Source organism: Microtus ochrogaster, chromosome 17 (genome assembly GCF_000317375.1).
Source record: "Microtus ochrogaster isolate Prairie Vole_2 chromosome 17, MicOch1.0, whole genome shotgun sequence".
Taxonomy (NCBI): domain Eukaryota; kingdom Metazoa; phylum Chordata; class Mammalia; order Rodentia; family Cricetidae; genus Microtus; species Microtus ochrogaster.
The window spans coordinates 7,904,005-7,922,799 of NC_022019.1; the positions used below are offsets into that span (position 1 = coordinate 7,904,005).

Below are 18,795 nucleotides of genomic sequence, written 5' to 3' on the forward strand. Positions count from 1 at the left end.
CCTGCCTCTGCCTCCCGAGTGCTGGGATTAAAGGCATGCGCCACCATCGCCCGGCTTTCTTTTTACTTTTTTTCTTTTTCTTTTTTTCCTAGACAGGGTTTCTCTGTGTAGCCCTGGCTGCCCTGGAATGCTCTGTAGACCAGGCTGACTTCAAACTCGGATCCTCCTGCCTCTGTTTCCTAAGTGCTGGGATTAAAGGCATGCACCATCGTATTTGGCTTGCTCTAGGCAGCTTTATTTTGTTTTCGTTTTGAGATAGGGATTCACAGTGTGACCCTGACTGGCTTGAACTCAGTTTTCATCAAGGCTGTCCTTAAACTCACAGAGGTCTTCCTGCCTCCTGGAGAGAGCCCTAGGATCAAAGGTGTACAATACCACACCCGGCCCAGTATTTCTTAATTAAAAGCTATTGTTTTCATTGTTGTTGATGTGTATGCATGATGTGTTTGTGTATGTGGAGGTCAGAGAACAACTTTCTGGTGTTGGTTCCCTCCTCCTACCTTTATGAGGGTTCCAGGGAGCACACTCAGGTTGCCAGGCCATATGGCAAGCGCCACCACCTGACAAGCTACCATACCGTATGACAAGTGCTACCACCACCTGATGAGCTACCACATTGGGGATATTTATTTCATTTTCCACATACATACAAGTTGGCAACAGAACCCTGAGGTCTCCTTTAGGCCTTTACACTCTCCTAGAATCCTGACATGTAATTCCTAGTCATAGAAGATTCAAATCCTGTGAAAAAAGAAACCTTTAAGGAAATGAAACCTGAGTTGGGTATAGTGGTACAGGCCTGTAGTTCCGGCTAGGAGATGAAGGTCATACTCAGTCACATAATGAGTTCAAGGTCAGCTTGGGACATATGAGACCTCGTCTCAAAAACAAAAAATTACTAACCAAGCAACCAAACCCTTGACATCCTTTGATTAGCTTTACTTGTCCAATTGAAAATGTGGCTGGTGTAGTGGTACCCACAGCCAGCACTCCATAGGCAAAGGCAGGTAGATCTGTGTGAGGTACAGGCTAGACAGAGCTGCATAGACTGCCTCAATCAATCAATCAATCAATCAATCAATCAATCAATCAGCAAACAAAAAGGAAAAAATAAAAAGCAAAATGACACGTCTCACTGTATTGCTTAGAGTGGGTCTCACACTTCTGTGGGGTCAAATGAACCCCCTGCTTCAGCCTCCCAAGTAGCTTGGGCTATGGGCAGCTCCCCATGCTTGGCCCATACTACAGTCTGAGGGGTATATTATTAATACCATTGGGCACAAATAGGTTAATATTCATGACTGAGTCTGGCTGGAAAGCTGGGGAGAGGGCTCAGTTGGTGAAGGGCTTGCTATGTGGACTGACAATTTCCTAGAATTCACATTAAGTCAGGGCGTGGTCACAGGCCTTTAGTCCCAACACTGGGGAAGCAGAGGCAGGTGGGTCTCTGAGTTTGTAGCCAGGCTGGTCTATAGAGCAAGTTCTAGGACAGCCAAGGCTATTCAGAGAAACCCTGTTAAAATGTAAAAAAGGAAAAGAAAAAAGCCAGGATGTTAGGTAAGTTCACGCTTATAATCCCAGCAATGGGGGGTGGGGACAGAAGGATCCTTGGGGCTCACTGGTCAGCTAGCCTACTCTAGTTGGCAGACTCCAGGCCAATGAAAGATCATGTCTCAAAACACAAGATGGATAGCTTTTGAAGACAATGCCTAAACGTGAGCTCTGATCTCTACATATGTGTAAACACCGAGGTGTACACGCATTCATATACACAACTAAGAATATTAAATCACTTTTTAAATTATATATTCATTTCACTATATCAAAAATCAGTAACCAATATTTCTGAGGAGCAGCTCTTCCCTTCCCTGGCATGGCTAGAGAGGCAGAAGTCTGCACTTTGCCTTGTGTTACCTCACAGTTTGTGAAACTGGTTTTCCTGCGGTGCCCTACTCCATTCTAAGTACAGATGAAGGGGCAGGATGACCGACAAGGCACAGACTGACAACGAAGTAACTTCCTCCTAAAGGTAAAAGGGGCTACTCTGCTAAGTTATCCGAGTATACTGAGACACGGGCGTAGCAGAACTGTCACACAAACCAAGACCTTCACAGGACCTCCGGACTGAAGATGGGGACAACACTTCTGACTCATACCTGACACCAAAGCCTCCACCAACCTGCCATCTGAACACCTGGTTGGTGCACAGGACCAACAAGCAGAGAACCTCTGACATCTGTCCAGTTGTTTACCCGTCAGTCCTGTACCTCATGGTCCTGCATGTCCACTTCTGCAGATGAAGAGTTTCCAGAAACTTCTCCAACAGGGTTCTTATCTACCCCGCCTCTCCCCACAGCCTCCATATCTCTGTCAGCCCCCTGCCTCAGGAAAGCGTCTCTGAACTCTGCTGTAGCCTCCTTAGCTCTTCTGTAGTCATCCCGTAACCTACACACACATATGTGTAGATATGACTTCTGTGTCACGTGCAACTGTGAGCTCAGAGTCAGTGTTAGCAGGCTAAGACAGGGATGAAAAAAAACAAAAAACTGGTGTTTGTCCCAGCTAGCTATCCAGGGAATTCAGAACTACTTGGCAAACTGCAGCCAGCATAACTTTTATGAATTTGTCTTCAAGTCAGATACTGCGGAAAGACACAAATGTTTTTGATATGGTGTGCTCCCAACAGTAACCCTGAAACCCAGGCTTCCTGGATGCCACCCAGATTCACATGTCACATAATAGTTGTCTGGCTGAGACAAGGTATACGAGGTAGAATGTGGACTTTCTTTCTATGCATATCCCCAGCTTCTGCAGCTCCAGCTCAATAATCTGCTGGACTACAAAATGTGGCCGACTTCGTAACAGTAGCTGAACATTTGGACAAACCAAACATACTACAAAACATGACTGGCTTAGAAACAGTAGCTGAACATTTGGCAAACCAAACACCATGCTCTTTCTCTGCCTTATCCTCAACCCAGCTCCAACTCTGGAACAGCGCGGGCTTCCTGTCCCAGACTATTCACAGAAGCTCCCGGCAGGTCTTGGTACCAACTCCATCCTGTCTTGGTGACCAATTGTAACATTTTAGTGTTGTTGTTTTACATATGCACTCTTTTCCCCCTTGTGACAAAGTGATCCTTGAAAACATTTTTTTACATTTAGTTATTTTATGCATATGAGTGTTTTGCCTGTGTGTATGTATGTGAAGGTCAGAAGAAGGCACCCTATCTCCTGAAACTGGAGTTACAGGTGGTTGTGAGCCACCATGGGTTCTCTACAAGAAGAACTGCTCTCAACCCCTGAACCACCTCTCATGACATTGTGATCTTGTCAATATAAGGTCTCTCGCCAAACTAAGAAAGGCTAAGGGGCTTATCTATATACACTTCCATCACGTTTTCTTCAAATAAAAATGAATTTAATTCCCGAGAAAGGCGTCTTTGCTTGTTGAGAAAGAATATGCTTCCTAATGAGGCAATTAATCATAGAGAATAACTTGGGCTAGCACACACCCATCTCTGAACAATGTACCTAGCAACCTGTTAGCAACCTAGGACCCCGGCTTGCATAGAGCTTGCTTTAAACAAGAAGAATAAACTACTCTCCTGAGCAACCTTTTGATACTCCTTGGTTTCAATTGTACCATCTGGGAACTACAGGCAATGGGTCAATCAGCCCTAGACTGGTTTTGGGTACATGTGTGCAAGCAGGCAAACTGTGTCCTTAAAGTGAACTTTTAAAGAGAATTCTCTACTTACTGTCTTATGCCTGTGCATAATTTGGGCATCCATATGATTAAAATCAGATGCATTATGGGAAGGGACATGCACAGTAAGCTTATGTAATCCAAACCTGCTGGTGAGAGGAGAGAAGCACCTAAATTGCACCCATACTAACCAAACTTCCTGTCCAGTTAAACTCCAGGAAAGGAAGCCCCCAACCAATATCTGGAGTCCTTGAGCTCTCTGACAGAGTTTATCCCAACCGCTCAAGTTCTTTGCTTTCATCAAGTTTTCCTACTATTCTGCAATCTACATGGGCTTTAATTTCATTCTCAAGTAAGAAGCCAAGAACCTGAAAACCCAGTCTGCTCCTTGCCCAGTGATAACATAGAATAAAAATTATTTACAGTGGTTGATAAACTCAGGCAAGAAAATGGTAAAGAGAACATAAAATACAATGCAAATTTTGGCTAATTTTCTAAATGGTTAGAATAATACTGAGGGTTTGCTTGTTTGTTTGAGTTAGGGTTTCTCTGTAATCTTGGCTGTCCTAGAACTAGCTCTTTAGACCAGGCTGAACTTGAACCCACAGAGATCCTCCTGCCTCTGCTGGGATTAAAGGTGTGTACTACCTGACATGACTGAGATTTTAAAATCAGATTCAAATGCAATGATTTGCCCAAATTGAGTATATTACATTCACATAAGCAGCGAAAGCAAGAACAATGCGTGGACATGGCCCCTTCAGCACCAGTGATGGTTTGGACTGTCATGAGTGTTAACCACTGCTGCACCCAGTACAAGAGGAAAGGACACCACACTTACTCTGGCCACCTGATAGCCCGAAGGTGGCTTTTATCTTAAATAGTTCCATGAAGTCACATCCATAAAACATTTTAAACAACCAATAACATTCCTTGCATTTTTCTCCTTTTATTGATTTCTGAGAACTTTCTAGTGAACACCATTACTGTACTCTGGCTGCACCCCTAAAGTTATGTTAGGGCATCCAGGTTTTAGGGCTCCCAGAGGTAAAATCCTCTCTTAAATATAGCTAGGAAGTCTGATAGCAGATCCTGTCCAGGGTAGGTAGCAGGGGCCTGCAGTGACTACCACCGGACAAATTACATCTGGGGCTATGTGTAGTTTACACCTCATTTATCCTTAGTGTTTTCTACCACAAATAATGTGCTACATATTGCACTGTGGGTACTTTACTCTCTCTCTCTCTCTCTCTCTCTCTCTCTCTCTCTCTCTCTCTCTCTCTCTGTGTGTGTGTGTGTGTAACTCTGTCTGCATCTGGGTCTCTCTCTGTTTACTGGGGACATGTGCTCATTCATACGGGGACAGATGTCATCTTCATCATGTGCCTTGGACCTTGCTTTTTTAGAAACAATCTCTTATTGGCCTGGCAATCACTGGTTAAAACAGATTTCCTCACTGGCAAAGCTGCAGGGAGGGACCCTCCTGTCTCTACGCCCCAGCACTGAGATCATAGCAGGCACCACTACACATAGCTCTTTTTGGTTTTTTTTGAACATAAAAGCTTTATTTATATGCATTCATTCACATTGCTCTTACAGTCTCCTGCACCCCAGGCTTGCCTACAACTTATTATGTAGCCCAGAATGACCTAGAACTTGTGATCTTCCTGCATCCTCCTCTCAAGTACTGGGATCTTGGGGGTGCACCAACAGGGCCAGTGCTTATGAAGTACTGGATGTGGAGCTCAGTGCTTCCTGAACGAGAGACGTGCACTCTAACACGGAGCCACATTAAAAACATAATTATGTAAAATGATAACTATATCAATGCATTGTTTAGTTTATGTCATAACAAAGCTCTTTATGTGGGTCCTGGGGATCAGCTCTGGGGCCACCTGGGCTTGTATGGTGGGTACTTTACAGACTGAGCTATTCTCTCTCCAGCCCTGATTATCTTTTAAGAATTAAACACCCAAATTTAGTAAAAACTGGGATTCTATTCCTATTTTCATAGCAGCAGTATTTCGCCCATGGTGGTGGGGGAGATAAAGACACAGTGTGGATACGCGTGTGCAGGGAGCCGGACAGGATTGCCATTACAAGATGGCGCCGACATCCTGTCTTGTTGGTAATAAACAACCCCATATTTGGCTAAGCCTTTGAGAGCTGCGTGTCCCCCGCTTCCCGCATGCTCGGTGGATAAGGGTCCCTCGGCCTATCCCGATGCAGTCTGGTGGCAGCTGTTGGTGGCAGCCAATCACAGGGCGACCCGTGTGCCAATTCCCGATATAAACAGCTGCCTTAGGGCTCTCGGGTCCCTTCGCTTCATGCTCTCCTTCAACCAAGGGCATTCCAATAAAAGCATGTCTGAGAAGAATCCTCGTGTGGTGGTCGTTCTTTCTCATTGGTCGAGGAGTTCGCCGCATGCGTGTTACTACAGCACACAGAAAGGGGACAGAGTATCTTCTCTCCCTGCTGCCCGCTTACTCCTCAGATCACAGGATGTGACTATCTCTGACTGGCCTCAAACTGCTCTCATCAGGGCTACACTGGTCACTCAGGTATCAAGGACCAACTGATCGATCCATACCCAATAATTCTTCAACCTCGCCTTTCTCTTAACGTGAGAAGTCCTTCAGATGCCACCCATCAGCTTATTTTGGAAAGGAAGTGCCTCTTAAAAAAAGAGCTTTTCTAAAAAATAAACCTTTGCCATTCATCAGAATCTGTCATGAACACAGTGGCTATGACTCTTTCAAATCTGTTCTTCAAGAATTCTCCTTTGAGAATATAACTATGATTCTCCAACTGTAACTATAATATCTGTATGTTCTCTAATCTATAACTATGATATCCTGATTCATTAGACATTTTAAAAGTTATTTTTGGTCTTTCTTTCACCCCCGAGATGATACTGATATAAAAGTAACCAGGAGACACCGTCTGGGAGTGTGAGGAACTGCTGATGTCTAGAAACGCTGCCGCGGACAGACGGACGGACTCATCTTTACACGGCGAGGGCTGAGGTGTTCACTCTCCTCTGCTGACCTAAACACATCGCACACAAATCAGCTGACGTGGGAGACTTTGGAAAAGCTGACTCTGGCAGCTGCAGTTACTAGACTGCTCAGGAGAGGAGAGGGAGCCTACGCAGGGATTAAAAGTGTACACCACTAGCACCCAGCTTTCTTTCTTTTTGAGACAGGGTTTCTCTGTGTAGTCCTGGAACTTGCTCTGAAGACCAAGGAGGCCCTGAATCTTCCTGCCTCTGCCTTGAGAGTGCTGGGACTAAAGGCGTGCACCACCACACCTGGCTCAGCAAGACCTATTTCAACACAAATAGAAATACAGCTAGGAAGATCAGAAGGAAAACAAAGGAGTAACTGATAAAAAAAAAAAAGTTTGTGGGTTGCGCCAGGCAGTGGTGGCTTATGCCTTGAATCTTAGCATTTGGGAGTTCAAGGCCAGCCTAGTCTACAGACCAAGTTCCAAGACAGCCAATGCTACAAGAGAAACCTTGTCTTGAAAAATCAAAAAACAAAAAATAAAGAAAAAATAGCTATACATACAATAGCTATACATAAAATTCCCATGAGGCTGGCAAGGTGGTCCAGCAGGCAGAGGTGCTTGCCATCAAGCCTGACAACCTGAGTTTGATCTCTGGGACCTATGTGGTAGAAGGAGAGAACAGACGTGTGTGTGTGTGTGTGTGTGTGTGTGTGTGTGTGTGTACATGCCACAGCACATGTGTGGAGAGCAGAGACAACTGTGGATAAGTTTGACCTATGCCTGAGTTCTGGGGACTGAGGTTAGGTTGCCTGGCTTTCAGGACAAGTGCCTTTACTGCGGTACCTCACTAGCTGTGACAGTCACTGCTAACTCCTCGCCTCCAGGCGAGTCTCTGGGTACCCCTGTGGGAAGCTGTCTAGATTAAGTCAGCCTCTGAGAATGTGTTACGGTTCCACAGGAGGCCACAGACACAGAGAAGGCAGGTCGAGCGCCCGCGTGCACTTGCCCCTGTCCTCCCCTTCTGGACTCTGGGCACAGAGGGGACAACGCTACCAGCTGCCTCAAGCCCCTGCTGCTGCGGCTTCTCCTGCAGGGAAGGGCTGTGACCTGGAACTGTGAAACCTCTCTCCCTGAAGCTGCTTTTGTCAGGTGTTTGGCTTATCACGGCAGCAGGAAGAAGAACTAACATTCTTATCTTGGGTGGTCTGTGATTCAGTAATCTGTTTCTGACATTCCAAGTGGATTCACCGACATTTCCATTCACGGTGTTACTGGGATAGTCAGTCAGCACTTCTGTTAAAAGCGATCTCTTAGTGAGCCAGCAATGTGTTTCTTTCCTGGGGCTTTCATGTACTTGTACATGTTCCTCCAGCAGCCGGAAACAAACTTGGGCAGAGCATGGATGTGGAGCCAGCACAGTGGTTCAGCGAGGAAAAACACAGAACCAACTCAACAAACTTGTCCTCTGGCCTCCACATACAGTTTATGACACGGGGAGCCCTTCCGTCACATGTAAGCACACACAATAAAGAAACGATAGAAAAGAATACGGATGTGGTACTAGGGCGGACGGCAGTGTCTCCAGTTGTGCTGAGTGAAGTCGGAGCACCGCAATGGCCCATACCCAGTGGAGGCCCATGCCAGACATTACTTTAAAAGCTCTCAGTGTAAACTCATTTCTCCCTCTGGGCAGGTGGGTCCTAGTCTCCTTTCATGTTACTGACAGGAAACTAGAACCAAAGGCTTGGTGACTTGCCCAGGCTCACTTACAATATAGTTTGACAAAGGAGTTCAGGGACTAGGGACTAAGCATAGTGATCTTAAACTCAGCACAAGATAAGGGTCATAGGAGAGGCAAATGTTCTCCTGAAAACACAGAAGTGTAATCGCAAAACCATGAAGTTGTTAAGGGAGATGTTTCTGGAGGTAGCTGAGATGTAGCTAACGAAGTTTGAGGAGAAGGGCATGGACATGGAATCTCAGATCGCTGGAAACTGACACTTAGATCATGGGGCAGTATCATATGTCACTACCATCACAGAAAGCTCAGCCTGAGCAGGGCCTGACACTATAGACCTGAGACTTTTTATACACACAGCAAGCTAGGGAAAGGTTACACATTTCTCAGGGGTTGGGGAAAGGCAAAGGAGAATATATTGGAACATTTGAATATCATGGTCTTTAAATCCTTATGTCTAATAATTTAGTCTGATGCCCATTCATTTGTATAATGTGCAAAGATGCTTTCATAATTCAATGGCAGAATGGAGTCATATCATGGACATGTGGTCTGTAACCTAGATTATCCATGCATGGTCTGGCTTGGCTTACAGAATTACTAAGCCAAATGGAATGCCCAGAGCATCTTAACAGTGGGCACTACTCTGCAAAGTTCCGGATGTCAATACTGGGGGATTTTGGCATGTGTGTCCCTCTGTCCTCTAATGCTTATCCCTAAGAAGGCATACGTGCTGCAAAGTGGTCAGAAACTAAGGTGTCCAGCAAAACCATCCATTTGATCTCTGGAGTGAAGGGGCTGCCTAAGGTACAATGCTCAGAGACATGACAGTCTCTGGCCCAGCCCTCGGGGCTTGCTTCTCCACAAGAGAAGCCCACTCCCTTCCTCCAGGTGACTCAGGTGTAGGTGTAATACCTCCTTGGCAAGAAGACTGTAGCGACCATCCAGACCAAATCTGAGGATCTCTCCATCCTTGGAGGCATAGGTGTGTGGCCTTTTCAGTCTTTGCTTGTAATACCATGAAAACCCAGAGAAACTATTGAAAGGTGTTTTCTAAACAAAAACAACAAAACCCGGCCTGCTTTGGGATTATAATCTCCAATTCAAATTTGGACTTTTACAAAGCTAAGATGTCCTTCAGAAAGTGACTGAAAAGTGGATTTCTGTTCACTGAGCCATAGTGATTTCTGTTCACAAAGTCACTCGGAGCAAAACCACACATCTCCACTGGAGCAGTTCACATCCAGGACACTGTCAAAAATTACATGACAAAGCACAGCAAGCCACTACAGTTACACAGAGCAAACGAAAAAGAGCAATTCACAACAGAGCCTTCAGTAACATAGCACTCAGGAGAGCTCACAGACAGTGCCAGGGAGCGTCAGGCAGCGCTTTACCAGGAAGCAACCTTGGACTGGAGAACGCTGACACGAGAAGCAGACACGTAAACAGTTTCCTGACCTAAGTGGAGCCAGCACACTAGGAGAGAACAGGGTTCTCCTCCTTCGTTTACCACGGAGAACAGAAACACCGGAACTACTCTGAACTGTAGAATACGTGGTTCTCATTTTGGTGCTGACATTCTTTTTTAAATTTCATTTATTTATTTATTTGTTTGTTTGTTTGTTTATTTATCTTGAGATAGGGTTTCACTGTATAACAGCCCTAGCTGTTCTGGAAGTTGCTTTGAACTCACAGAGATCCACCTGCCTCTGCCTCCTGAGTGCTGAGATTAAAGGTGTGTACCATCACTGCCTGGCTAGATGCTGACATTCTTGATTTAATTTTTTGCATGTCTATCAATATGCTACTAAACCCTGACCCCCAAACTCTGCTTATAAAAAGCAATGCATTTTTTTTCTTTGAGTAGTTACAAAATATTTCAATTCACTTGATTTTAGTTAGTTCCGTAAAAACAAAGTTCTGAAAATCCTAGGCATGGCCTCAGTACGTGGGAGGCTGAAGCAAGAGTGTGGCAGCGAGTTTCAAGGTAAAGCTGGGCCACCACAGCAAGTGTGTCTCAAAAACACCCACAGCAGAAAGTGTCATGTGTTGAGGATATGTGTCCCAGGCAGTGTGGAGGCTGGCTCCATGGCTGTGCACATAAGGGAAGAGGCATCACAAGGTGAGCCCCTGTAGTGCCAGTGCCAGGGTGAGACCTAAGGCTGGGTACCACACTGACACGCACTGGGAAGCGGCCATGGGAACAACAGGATGACCTTTGCCTGCAACTGCATCACATTTAGCTTTGGCATTAACTGAGTGGAGCCATGGTTCTCGCAGCAGGGACAGTAGGACTGGCAGCTCCTCAGACCCTAGGAGTCTTCAGCAGTCTGACGAGCCTTCTGCATGACTCGAGGCTGGAGCTACTTGGAGAAGGAGAGGTGATCTAGTCTGATCCAAAAACACAAACCCAATCAACACACCAGAGTTCTCAGAGGTGAACCCTGCAGACAGCTACACTGTACAACCATGATCCTGACACAGTGGGTTCGTTGTATCCTTCTCTGATCAGACTTTCAAAGCTAGTTTATGCCCCTGTATTTTTGTTTGTTTTGTTTTGAGACAGGGTTTCTCTGTGTAGCCCTGATTATTACTCTATAGACCAGGCTGCCCTCAGACTCAGAGATCCACCTGTCTCTTAAGTGCTGGGACTACAGGCATGCACCACCATGCCTGGTTCCTGCATTTGTTTTTACCACATTGTACTTGCTTCAGGAGGGCTTTGTGCAGATCTCTACTGAGAGCCTTTCTTCCCCATCTGATCTGTAGATGTGTGGAGGCTGAGTGCTGTCCTACTGTAGAGACTACCAGGAATCACGGGTTCACCATGGAGGTGTGGAGAGGCTCTTTCCCTCTAGGAACTCCTAAACGGGAATAACGGGGATGGGAAGGTGGAGCACCTGAGGACAAGGGGGCTGTTGTAGTGGGCTTGCGGGTATCCTGGGGCAGGGGCGAGGGCCTCCCAAGGCAGACAGAAGAAGGCAGGCATAGCCTGTTTATGCTGACTGCAGGGTGGGTGCTGAGAGAGGTGTTCACATCCGACAGCAGGATGAAGTGAAGACGTCGGGACTGACGTGCTTGAGGTGTCAGAAACAGGGAACATTTAAGGCCAGCGCTAGGAGAAGCCGCAGCACCCGGGGAAGGTCCTGGGCAGCCCTTTAAACTGGTGCCAAGCAAACCAAGCGACATGAGGCCCTGCGTGGAAAGTGTCACCAGGGCCAAGTTTCTCCTTGGGACGGCTTTTTGTGAGTATAAAGCTCACTGTGTGCTAGCAGTATTTGTTTTGGCCTGACATGGACTGGATGGGAGAAAGCAGAATTGGTTAAAACTGGCAGTGGAGCAGTGGGAGGCAGGGGCTGGGGCAGCTTCCCCTGACACACAGGCATCCCTTCTCTCAGCCTGACTGCAGAGGAGTTAAGGCCAGTTTGGAAGGGCACTGGAGGGTGGGCAGTCTTCCTGGAGACTGCTGAGAGCCCTGGGCAGCCTTTCCAGACTGCCTCCCCAGCTCTCCCTCCGCTGCAGCATCCTTTACAGAGCTAAGGCAGGCTTTTCAGAAACCCAGGAGGCTGAGGCTTCCAGATGAACAAGCAGCCCTGGAAACGGAGTGCAGGGTGGCAGGCATCAAGAACAGGCTTGTCTTTATTCTGAAAACTCAAGGTGTGCAGAGGTGCTGTCCTCTGAGCTACTAGAATTTTTTTTCTCTTTCTCTCCCCTGCCCCGCCCACCCTCTTGTTTAGTTTTTTTTTTTTTTAATTTTCGAGACAGGGTTTCTCCGTAGCTTTTTGGTTCCTGTCCTGGAACTAGCTCTTGTAGACCAGGCTGGCCTCAAACTCACAGAGATCCACCTGCCTCTGCCTCCCGAGTGCTGGGATTAAAGGCGTGCGCCACCATTGCCAGGCTCTCGTTTAGTTTTTTGAGACAGGGTCTCGTTCTGTAGCCCCGGCAGACCTGGAACCAGCCCACTGTTTAGCACAGGCTGGCTTCAGATCTGTGGTAGTGATCCTCCTGCGTCAGCCTCCCAAGCGCTAGGCTTACAGGCGGGGGCCACTCACCCAGTGTGGTCCCGGGATTTTAGTGCATGATGACTGCTTTCCTAAAGGTCAGCTATGAACGGGATACTAAGTTTTAAAGGAGCCCAGGTCACATATCTTCCCGTTTCTATGAACAAGCACTATCAGTTTGATCTGGGGAACCTTCTAAGTTTCTTCTTTTGAGGGGAAGGTAGGGATGATAGTGTCTTGGTTTGTAGCCCAGTCTCTCCTAGACTGCTCCTAGACACAGCAAACTGACTTTGATGCTACCTCCTGCCTCTTAGGCTCAACACCAACTACTCCTCCTCACTTCTCAGACTGTGTGTCATGGCTCCTGTGGCCTAAGGAGGAGCAGGCCAGGAGGTAGAGGTTTATCTGGGGAGGATGGTTTGGCTCTTGAGGAACCAAGCTGTCTGGCTAGAACTATATGTCACCAATGACTACAACTGCCTAAACACAGCAAAACAGAGCTCTGGATTCATGGTAGACTCTGTCTCAACTGCAGTTTTCTGTCCACAGGAAAATCAGAAAACCCACGTGCTTTTCTACCCAAGCAGGCCTGGCAGTGGCACTGAAGCCCATGTCTTTCTAACTGGATGTCAACCGCCTCGCCAGCAGGGACCGCATCCCACTCCTCCCCACGTGCCAGCGCCACACCCCTGCATTAGGACACTACAGGCAACCTGCTGGCTTGTCAGCCAGAGCAGGGCGGGGTGCGGGACAGCGTGGAGTGTGGGGATGAGAAGACGGAGGGAAACGCAGCATTATATTTCTTTAAAAATTAGCTTCTTTAAAACCATTACATTTCTACTGTCACTACCACTACCTGACAGAAGCTGAGAAAAAAATAGAAAATGCACTATAATACTTTGTTAACAAATGATGCCACAAGGAACCAAAATCAAGGAATTTAAAAAATGTCAAGAACTTCAAAAGCATGTAAAGTATTAAAGGCTAGCTCACAAGCAGAAGTGTGCTGTCAAGATCAAGACAGGATGTGACACACATCCCCTTGTTAGAAGGGCAACGCCGCTGAGGTAGGTTAGACTAGAGATCTGGGCTGTCAGCATCCCCAGGGCCACATTGCTTCTCGGGCTGAGTTCTTTACAAGGGAATTTTGAAATCTTTTTCTTTTTGGTTTGGTTTTTCGAGATAGGATTTCTCTGTAGCTGTAGCTTTGTCTGTCCTGGAACTAGCTCTTGTAGACCAGGCTGGCCTAGAACTCACAGAGATCCTCCTGCCTCTGCCTCCCGAGTACTAGGACTAAAGGCGTGTTCCACCACGACCCAGCTGGAATTTTGGAATCTTAACAGTCAATCCTCATTCATATGCCCATCTATGCCATTCTCCAACGTGAACTTGACTAATCAATGGGCAGAAACAGGCATGTAAATTAAGAACTAAATAAGGCAACATTTACAAACACATATCTATCAGAACAACCACTTGCCAGGTTAGAATAGGTGAGGTTTCACTGTGTACATACATAAACAGACATAGAACATACAACATGTAGAGGACCCCCCGGGGTGATCTCCATGTCTCTGTGGAATCCAGAGTTCTAGAGCATGGAAGATACTCACCACTGCCAGCGCTCCCCTCTCGTTTGCTGCGGGAGCCTCCACTGCTGTCTCTGCCTGATTTTATGCGCTAAAGCAACAGGACAAGGAGAGAAGAATAAGTGACATTCCTTCAGAACCACACAGAACAAAAGAGTGATGTAAAACTAGCATTACCACGTGACCCTCAGGACTAATTCATCACCATCCAAGAGCTGAGTCAACAGAAAAAAGGACAGAATCTTTTTATTTTATTTTTTTGTTTTTTCAAGACAGTATTGTATGTAGCTTTAGTTGACCTGGAACTCGCTCTGTAGACCAGACTAGCCTCGAACTCATATGGATCTGCCTGCCTCTGTTGAGACTAAATGCAAGTGTCATCATGCCTGGCTGGACAGAATTCTTTTGAAAGTAAGGTCTGACGACCCTCCCCACTCCCCACTCCAGAACTACAGAGTGAGTTCCATGACAGGCTCCGAAGCTTCAGAGAAACCCTGTCTCGAAAAACAAAACAAAAACTTCCAACAGCACTTTCTTGATAAAAAGATTCAGGACATTATAATAATTTGAAAGAAAAAGTGGAAGAGGAGAAAAACATGTACCAAAGGCCATTTCCTACCCCATCCCTAATCTGTGACAGTTAACCCAGTCCACTTGAGGGTTCAAAAAAACAAAACAAAAGCATCCTGGCTTTTGACATTATACTTCTAAAATAAAAGTGTTACTAAAATCTCACACGCACTTACGGTTTGGCCAACAGTTACTGTTCTGGACACTCAGAAGCATTTCAATAGGCATCTCCAGGCTGTGATGGGCCCATGTGTGAGCAAGCAAGTATGTATGTGTGTGTTGGTGGTGCGTATGTGCATATACATGTAGGCCAGAGGTTGAGGTTGGATGTTTTTTTTAGTTGCTCTTTACCTTAATTTTGAGACAGGATCTCTAAGCCTGGAAGTCAGGGATATGTGGCTACACTGGCTAGCCTACAGCTCCGGGAATGCTCTTGCCTCTGTCTTTCTGTGCTGTGATTACAGACGTGTGTCATGCTCAGCCTTTACATGGGGACAGGATGTCAAACTCAGGTCCTCAGACTCGCATGGAAAACTGTGGTATTCTTTCAATTTCTTTCCATAATATATGGTTGTTTTGTGTTTTGCCTAAGTATCAAACTTTTTATTTAGAGCTGTTCGAGTTTTTTTGTTTGTTTTTGTTTTTTGCTTTTGTTTTTCTGAGACTAAGTTTCTCTATAGCTTTGGAGCCTGTCCTGGAACTAGCTCTTATAGACCACGCTGGCCTTGAACTCACAGAGATCTGCCTGCCTCTGACTCCCAAGTGCTGGGATTAAAGGTGTGCGCCACCACCGTCCAGCTAGAGCTGTCTTTTAAGTACTTTATTTAATATTCATACATGCATATAATGTATTAGTGCCCAACCCAAAAATTCATCAAACAAATATAATAACTGTAAATATATGAGCAATGAATATTGGAGCTCCTGGTTTCATAAAACAAACCCCAAATGGTCAGGTGGGTCCTGAAACAGTAATAATAACTGACTTCAGCACTCCATTCTTCTCTCAGAGTTTCAGCTTGGATGCAATAAACTGCAGAGTTAACTACACTATAGATTAAATAGACTTCACATATCTACAGAATATTCTATCCAATGGATATGGGATATACATTCTTCTCAGCAGTCCATGGAACAGTCTCTAAACAGTTTCTAGGCTACAAAGCAAGTCTTAATAGCAACAAACAATAAAATAATTTTAACTGTTTACGTCTTGCCAGTTAACAGTCAAATAAAACTAGAAGTCAACAGCAGAAAGAAACAGAAAACACACAAAGAGTTGGAGACTGAACAATAAACTTTGAGTGATCAGCAGGTTGTTGAAGAAATCAGGAGAAATTTAAACATTCCTAGATCAAAACCTGTCAAATATGGCTAAGGCAGTTCTAGGAGGAAAGTTTATGGCTGAGTGTGCACAGGAAACATCAAAGGTCAGTGGGAAGCTCGGTAGGTGAAAGTACTGGCCTGCAAGTCTCATGGCCTGAACTCGATCCCCGGATCCACTCTAGGGTAGAAGAAGAGAACCAGTTCTACAGAACTGTCCCCTGGCTTCCACAGGCGTATTGTGGCATGCATGCCCCTCCCCCCAATCATGTACACACTCACAGCAATCCTTTTTTTAATTAAAGAAAGCTGAAATAAACAACCTAATGATGAACCTTAGAAAAACATCCAACACACCAGATGACAACAATAAGGCAATCAATTTGTGAGGCAGAGATAAGATAACACAGAATTAAATAAAAAGTTGGCTCTTTGCAAAAACACTGAGACTGAAAATCCGTAGCCAATTTAACCAAATAAAGAGAAAAAAGACTCACATTAATAACATTAGAAATAAAAAAAAAAAAGGTTATCAGAGTCCAGTGAAATCCAAAGGTTATTATAGAATACACTGAAAACCTACATTTCAAAAGACTGGAAAATTTGAAGAAATAGATAAATTCCTGGACACATACAACTTACCAGAATTAAATCAAGAAGACAGAAATAACTTAAAGAGATCTATAACTAGCAATGCCATTGAAAATGCAACAGGAGTCTAACAACAATGCCCAGGACAGGATGGATTCACTGTTAAATTCTACCATGCATTCAAAGAAGAGCTTCCTTAAATTGTTCTACAAAACAGAAGGAGAAAGAACATTATTCCAAACTCATTCTACAAATCTACATTTCAGCAGTAAAAAACAAGGACTTCTTGAAGTTTGCGTACAAATGGATGGAAATAGAAAACACTATCCTGAGTGAGGTAAGCCAGACCCAAAAAGAGGAACATGGGATGTACTCACTCATATTTGGTTTCTAGCCATAATTAAAGAACAGTGAGCTTATAATTCTCAATCCTAGAGAAGCTAAATAAGAAGGTGAATCCAAAGACAAACATATAGGCATCCCCCTGAATATTAACCTTCATCAGGCGATGAAAGGAGACAGAGACAGAGACCCAAATTGGAGCACCGGACAGAAATCTCAAGGTCCAAATCAGGAGCAGAAGGAGGGGGAGCACGAGCAAGGAACTCAGGACCGCGAGGGGTGCACCCACACTCTGAGACAATGGGGATCTTCTTTCGGGAATTCACCAAGGCCAGCTGGCCTGAGTCTGAAAAAGCATGGGATAAAATCGGACTTGCTGAACATAGCGGACAATGAGGACTACTGAGAACTCAAGAACAATGGCAATGGGTTTTTGATCCTACTGCACGCGCTGGCTTTGGGGGGGGGCTGGGCAGTTTGGATGCTCAACTTACTAAACCTGGATGGAGGTGGGCGGTCCTTGGACTTCCCACAGGTCAGGGAACCCTGATGGCTCTTCAAGCTGATGAGGGAGAGGGACTTGATCGGGGGAGGGGGAGGGAAATGGGAGGCGGTGGCGGGGATGAGGCAGAAATCCTCAATAAATAAATAAATTTAAAAAAATCTACATTTCCCTAATACCAAAATTGGGTACAGACAGAACAAAACATTAAGAACACTATAAAACAATTTCACCAATAAACATAGGCATAAAAATTATCAATAAAATGTTTGCAAACTAAACTCAACACATTAAAAAAAATGACACATCATAACCAAGATGGCTCCATTCCAAGGATGGAGAACAATCCAGCAGACACAAACTAATAAAGGTAACCCAGCACATAAGCAGACATGAGGACAGAAACCACAATACCTCCATACAAGAGAGAACGTTTGACAATGTTCAATATCTCTTCATTATAAGAGCCTTGAAGAACCTAGGAATAGAACTAAAGATCCCAAGCAGCCAAAGCAATCCTACGCAGAAAGAGCAACGCTAAAAAAAAAAAAAAAAAAAAAAATCACAACATCCAATTTCAGAGTCACCCCATCATGTGTGAAGATGACTCCTGCATCCTGCTCAGGTGGCCTGAGGTGGGAACAGGATTCTTAGGGAGGCGTGAGCTTTCATAGCCACCAAATTATTTTATCCACCGTGCTGTCCCTGCCCTCAGCTACAACCTTCTACCCCTGTTTGAACCCTATTTTTCTAACAACCACTTAAATCTCTGCGTTCCGTCCATCTGGACTCCTGGCCCACCATGGGCACCCCTCGTCTGACTCATCTCTCTGGCTCATTCACCAAGAGAAACCTGAGCCTCGGCTGCTTCTGTGACTCTCCTCTTCCCAGGACACTGGGAAATGGCCAAGCACGCAGATGGGCACCACAGGGCATCAAGGATATACTCAGCATCTCAGCCCATGCCCACAGAACTCCACTCTCTCTCCTCTTCACCCGTGGCAAGTGTGTCCTGCTGCTGCATGGACTGGAGGTGAGAGCATCCTGTAAGGCCCCTAAGTCTTCCTCCAGTTCCTCTATTTGGAGATGCCCCGTGTGTCTCTGCTGGCTCAAGGTTTCCTCTAACACCCTGTCTGTAGAACAGTATTCATCCTTACTCCCAGCTCAGCATCCACGTGCACTCAAACCCAACAAAAACCCAACAAATAATGGCCACAGGATATGGCTCGGCAGGTAACAACACTTGCTGTGCAAGCCTGATTCCTGAGTTCTATCCCTGAACACACAGCGGAAGCAATGAACCAGCTCTTGAAAGTTGTCTTCTGACCTTCTATGCACTGTGACACAGGCAGGCTCACATTCTCTCTGTGGCTCTCCATAGCTCTTTCTCTCTTCACACACACATTACATTTACAAAA

At 45.5% G+C, this 18,795-nt stretch overlaps 1 protein-coding gene across 2 annotated transcripts in view; it reads right to left on the reverse strand.

The window, feature by feature from the left end:
• Ift88 (intraflagellar transport 88) overlaps window positions 1–18,795 on the reverse strand; it is a 94,609-nt gene that overhangs the window by 2,231 nt on the left and 73,583 nt on the right. For both annotated transcript variants that reach the window (XM_013349242.2, XM_005355431.3), the window contains exon 24: window positions 14,074–14,140. In XM_013349242.2, the coding sequence (XP_013204696.1) occupies window positions 14,074–14,140 (67 nt within the window). The remainder of the gene's footprint in view (window positions 1–14,073; window positions 14,141–18,795) is intronic.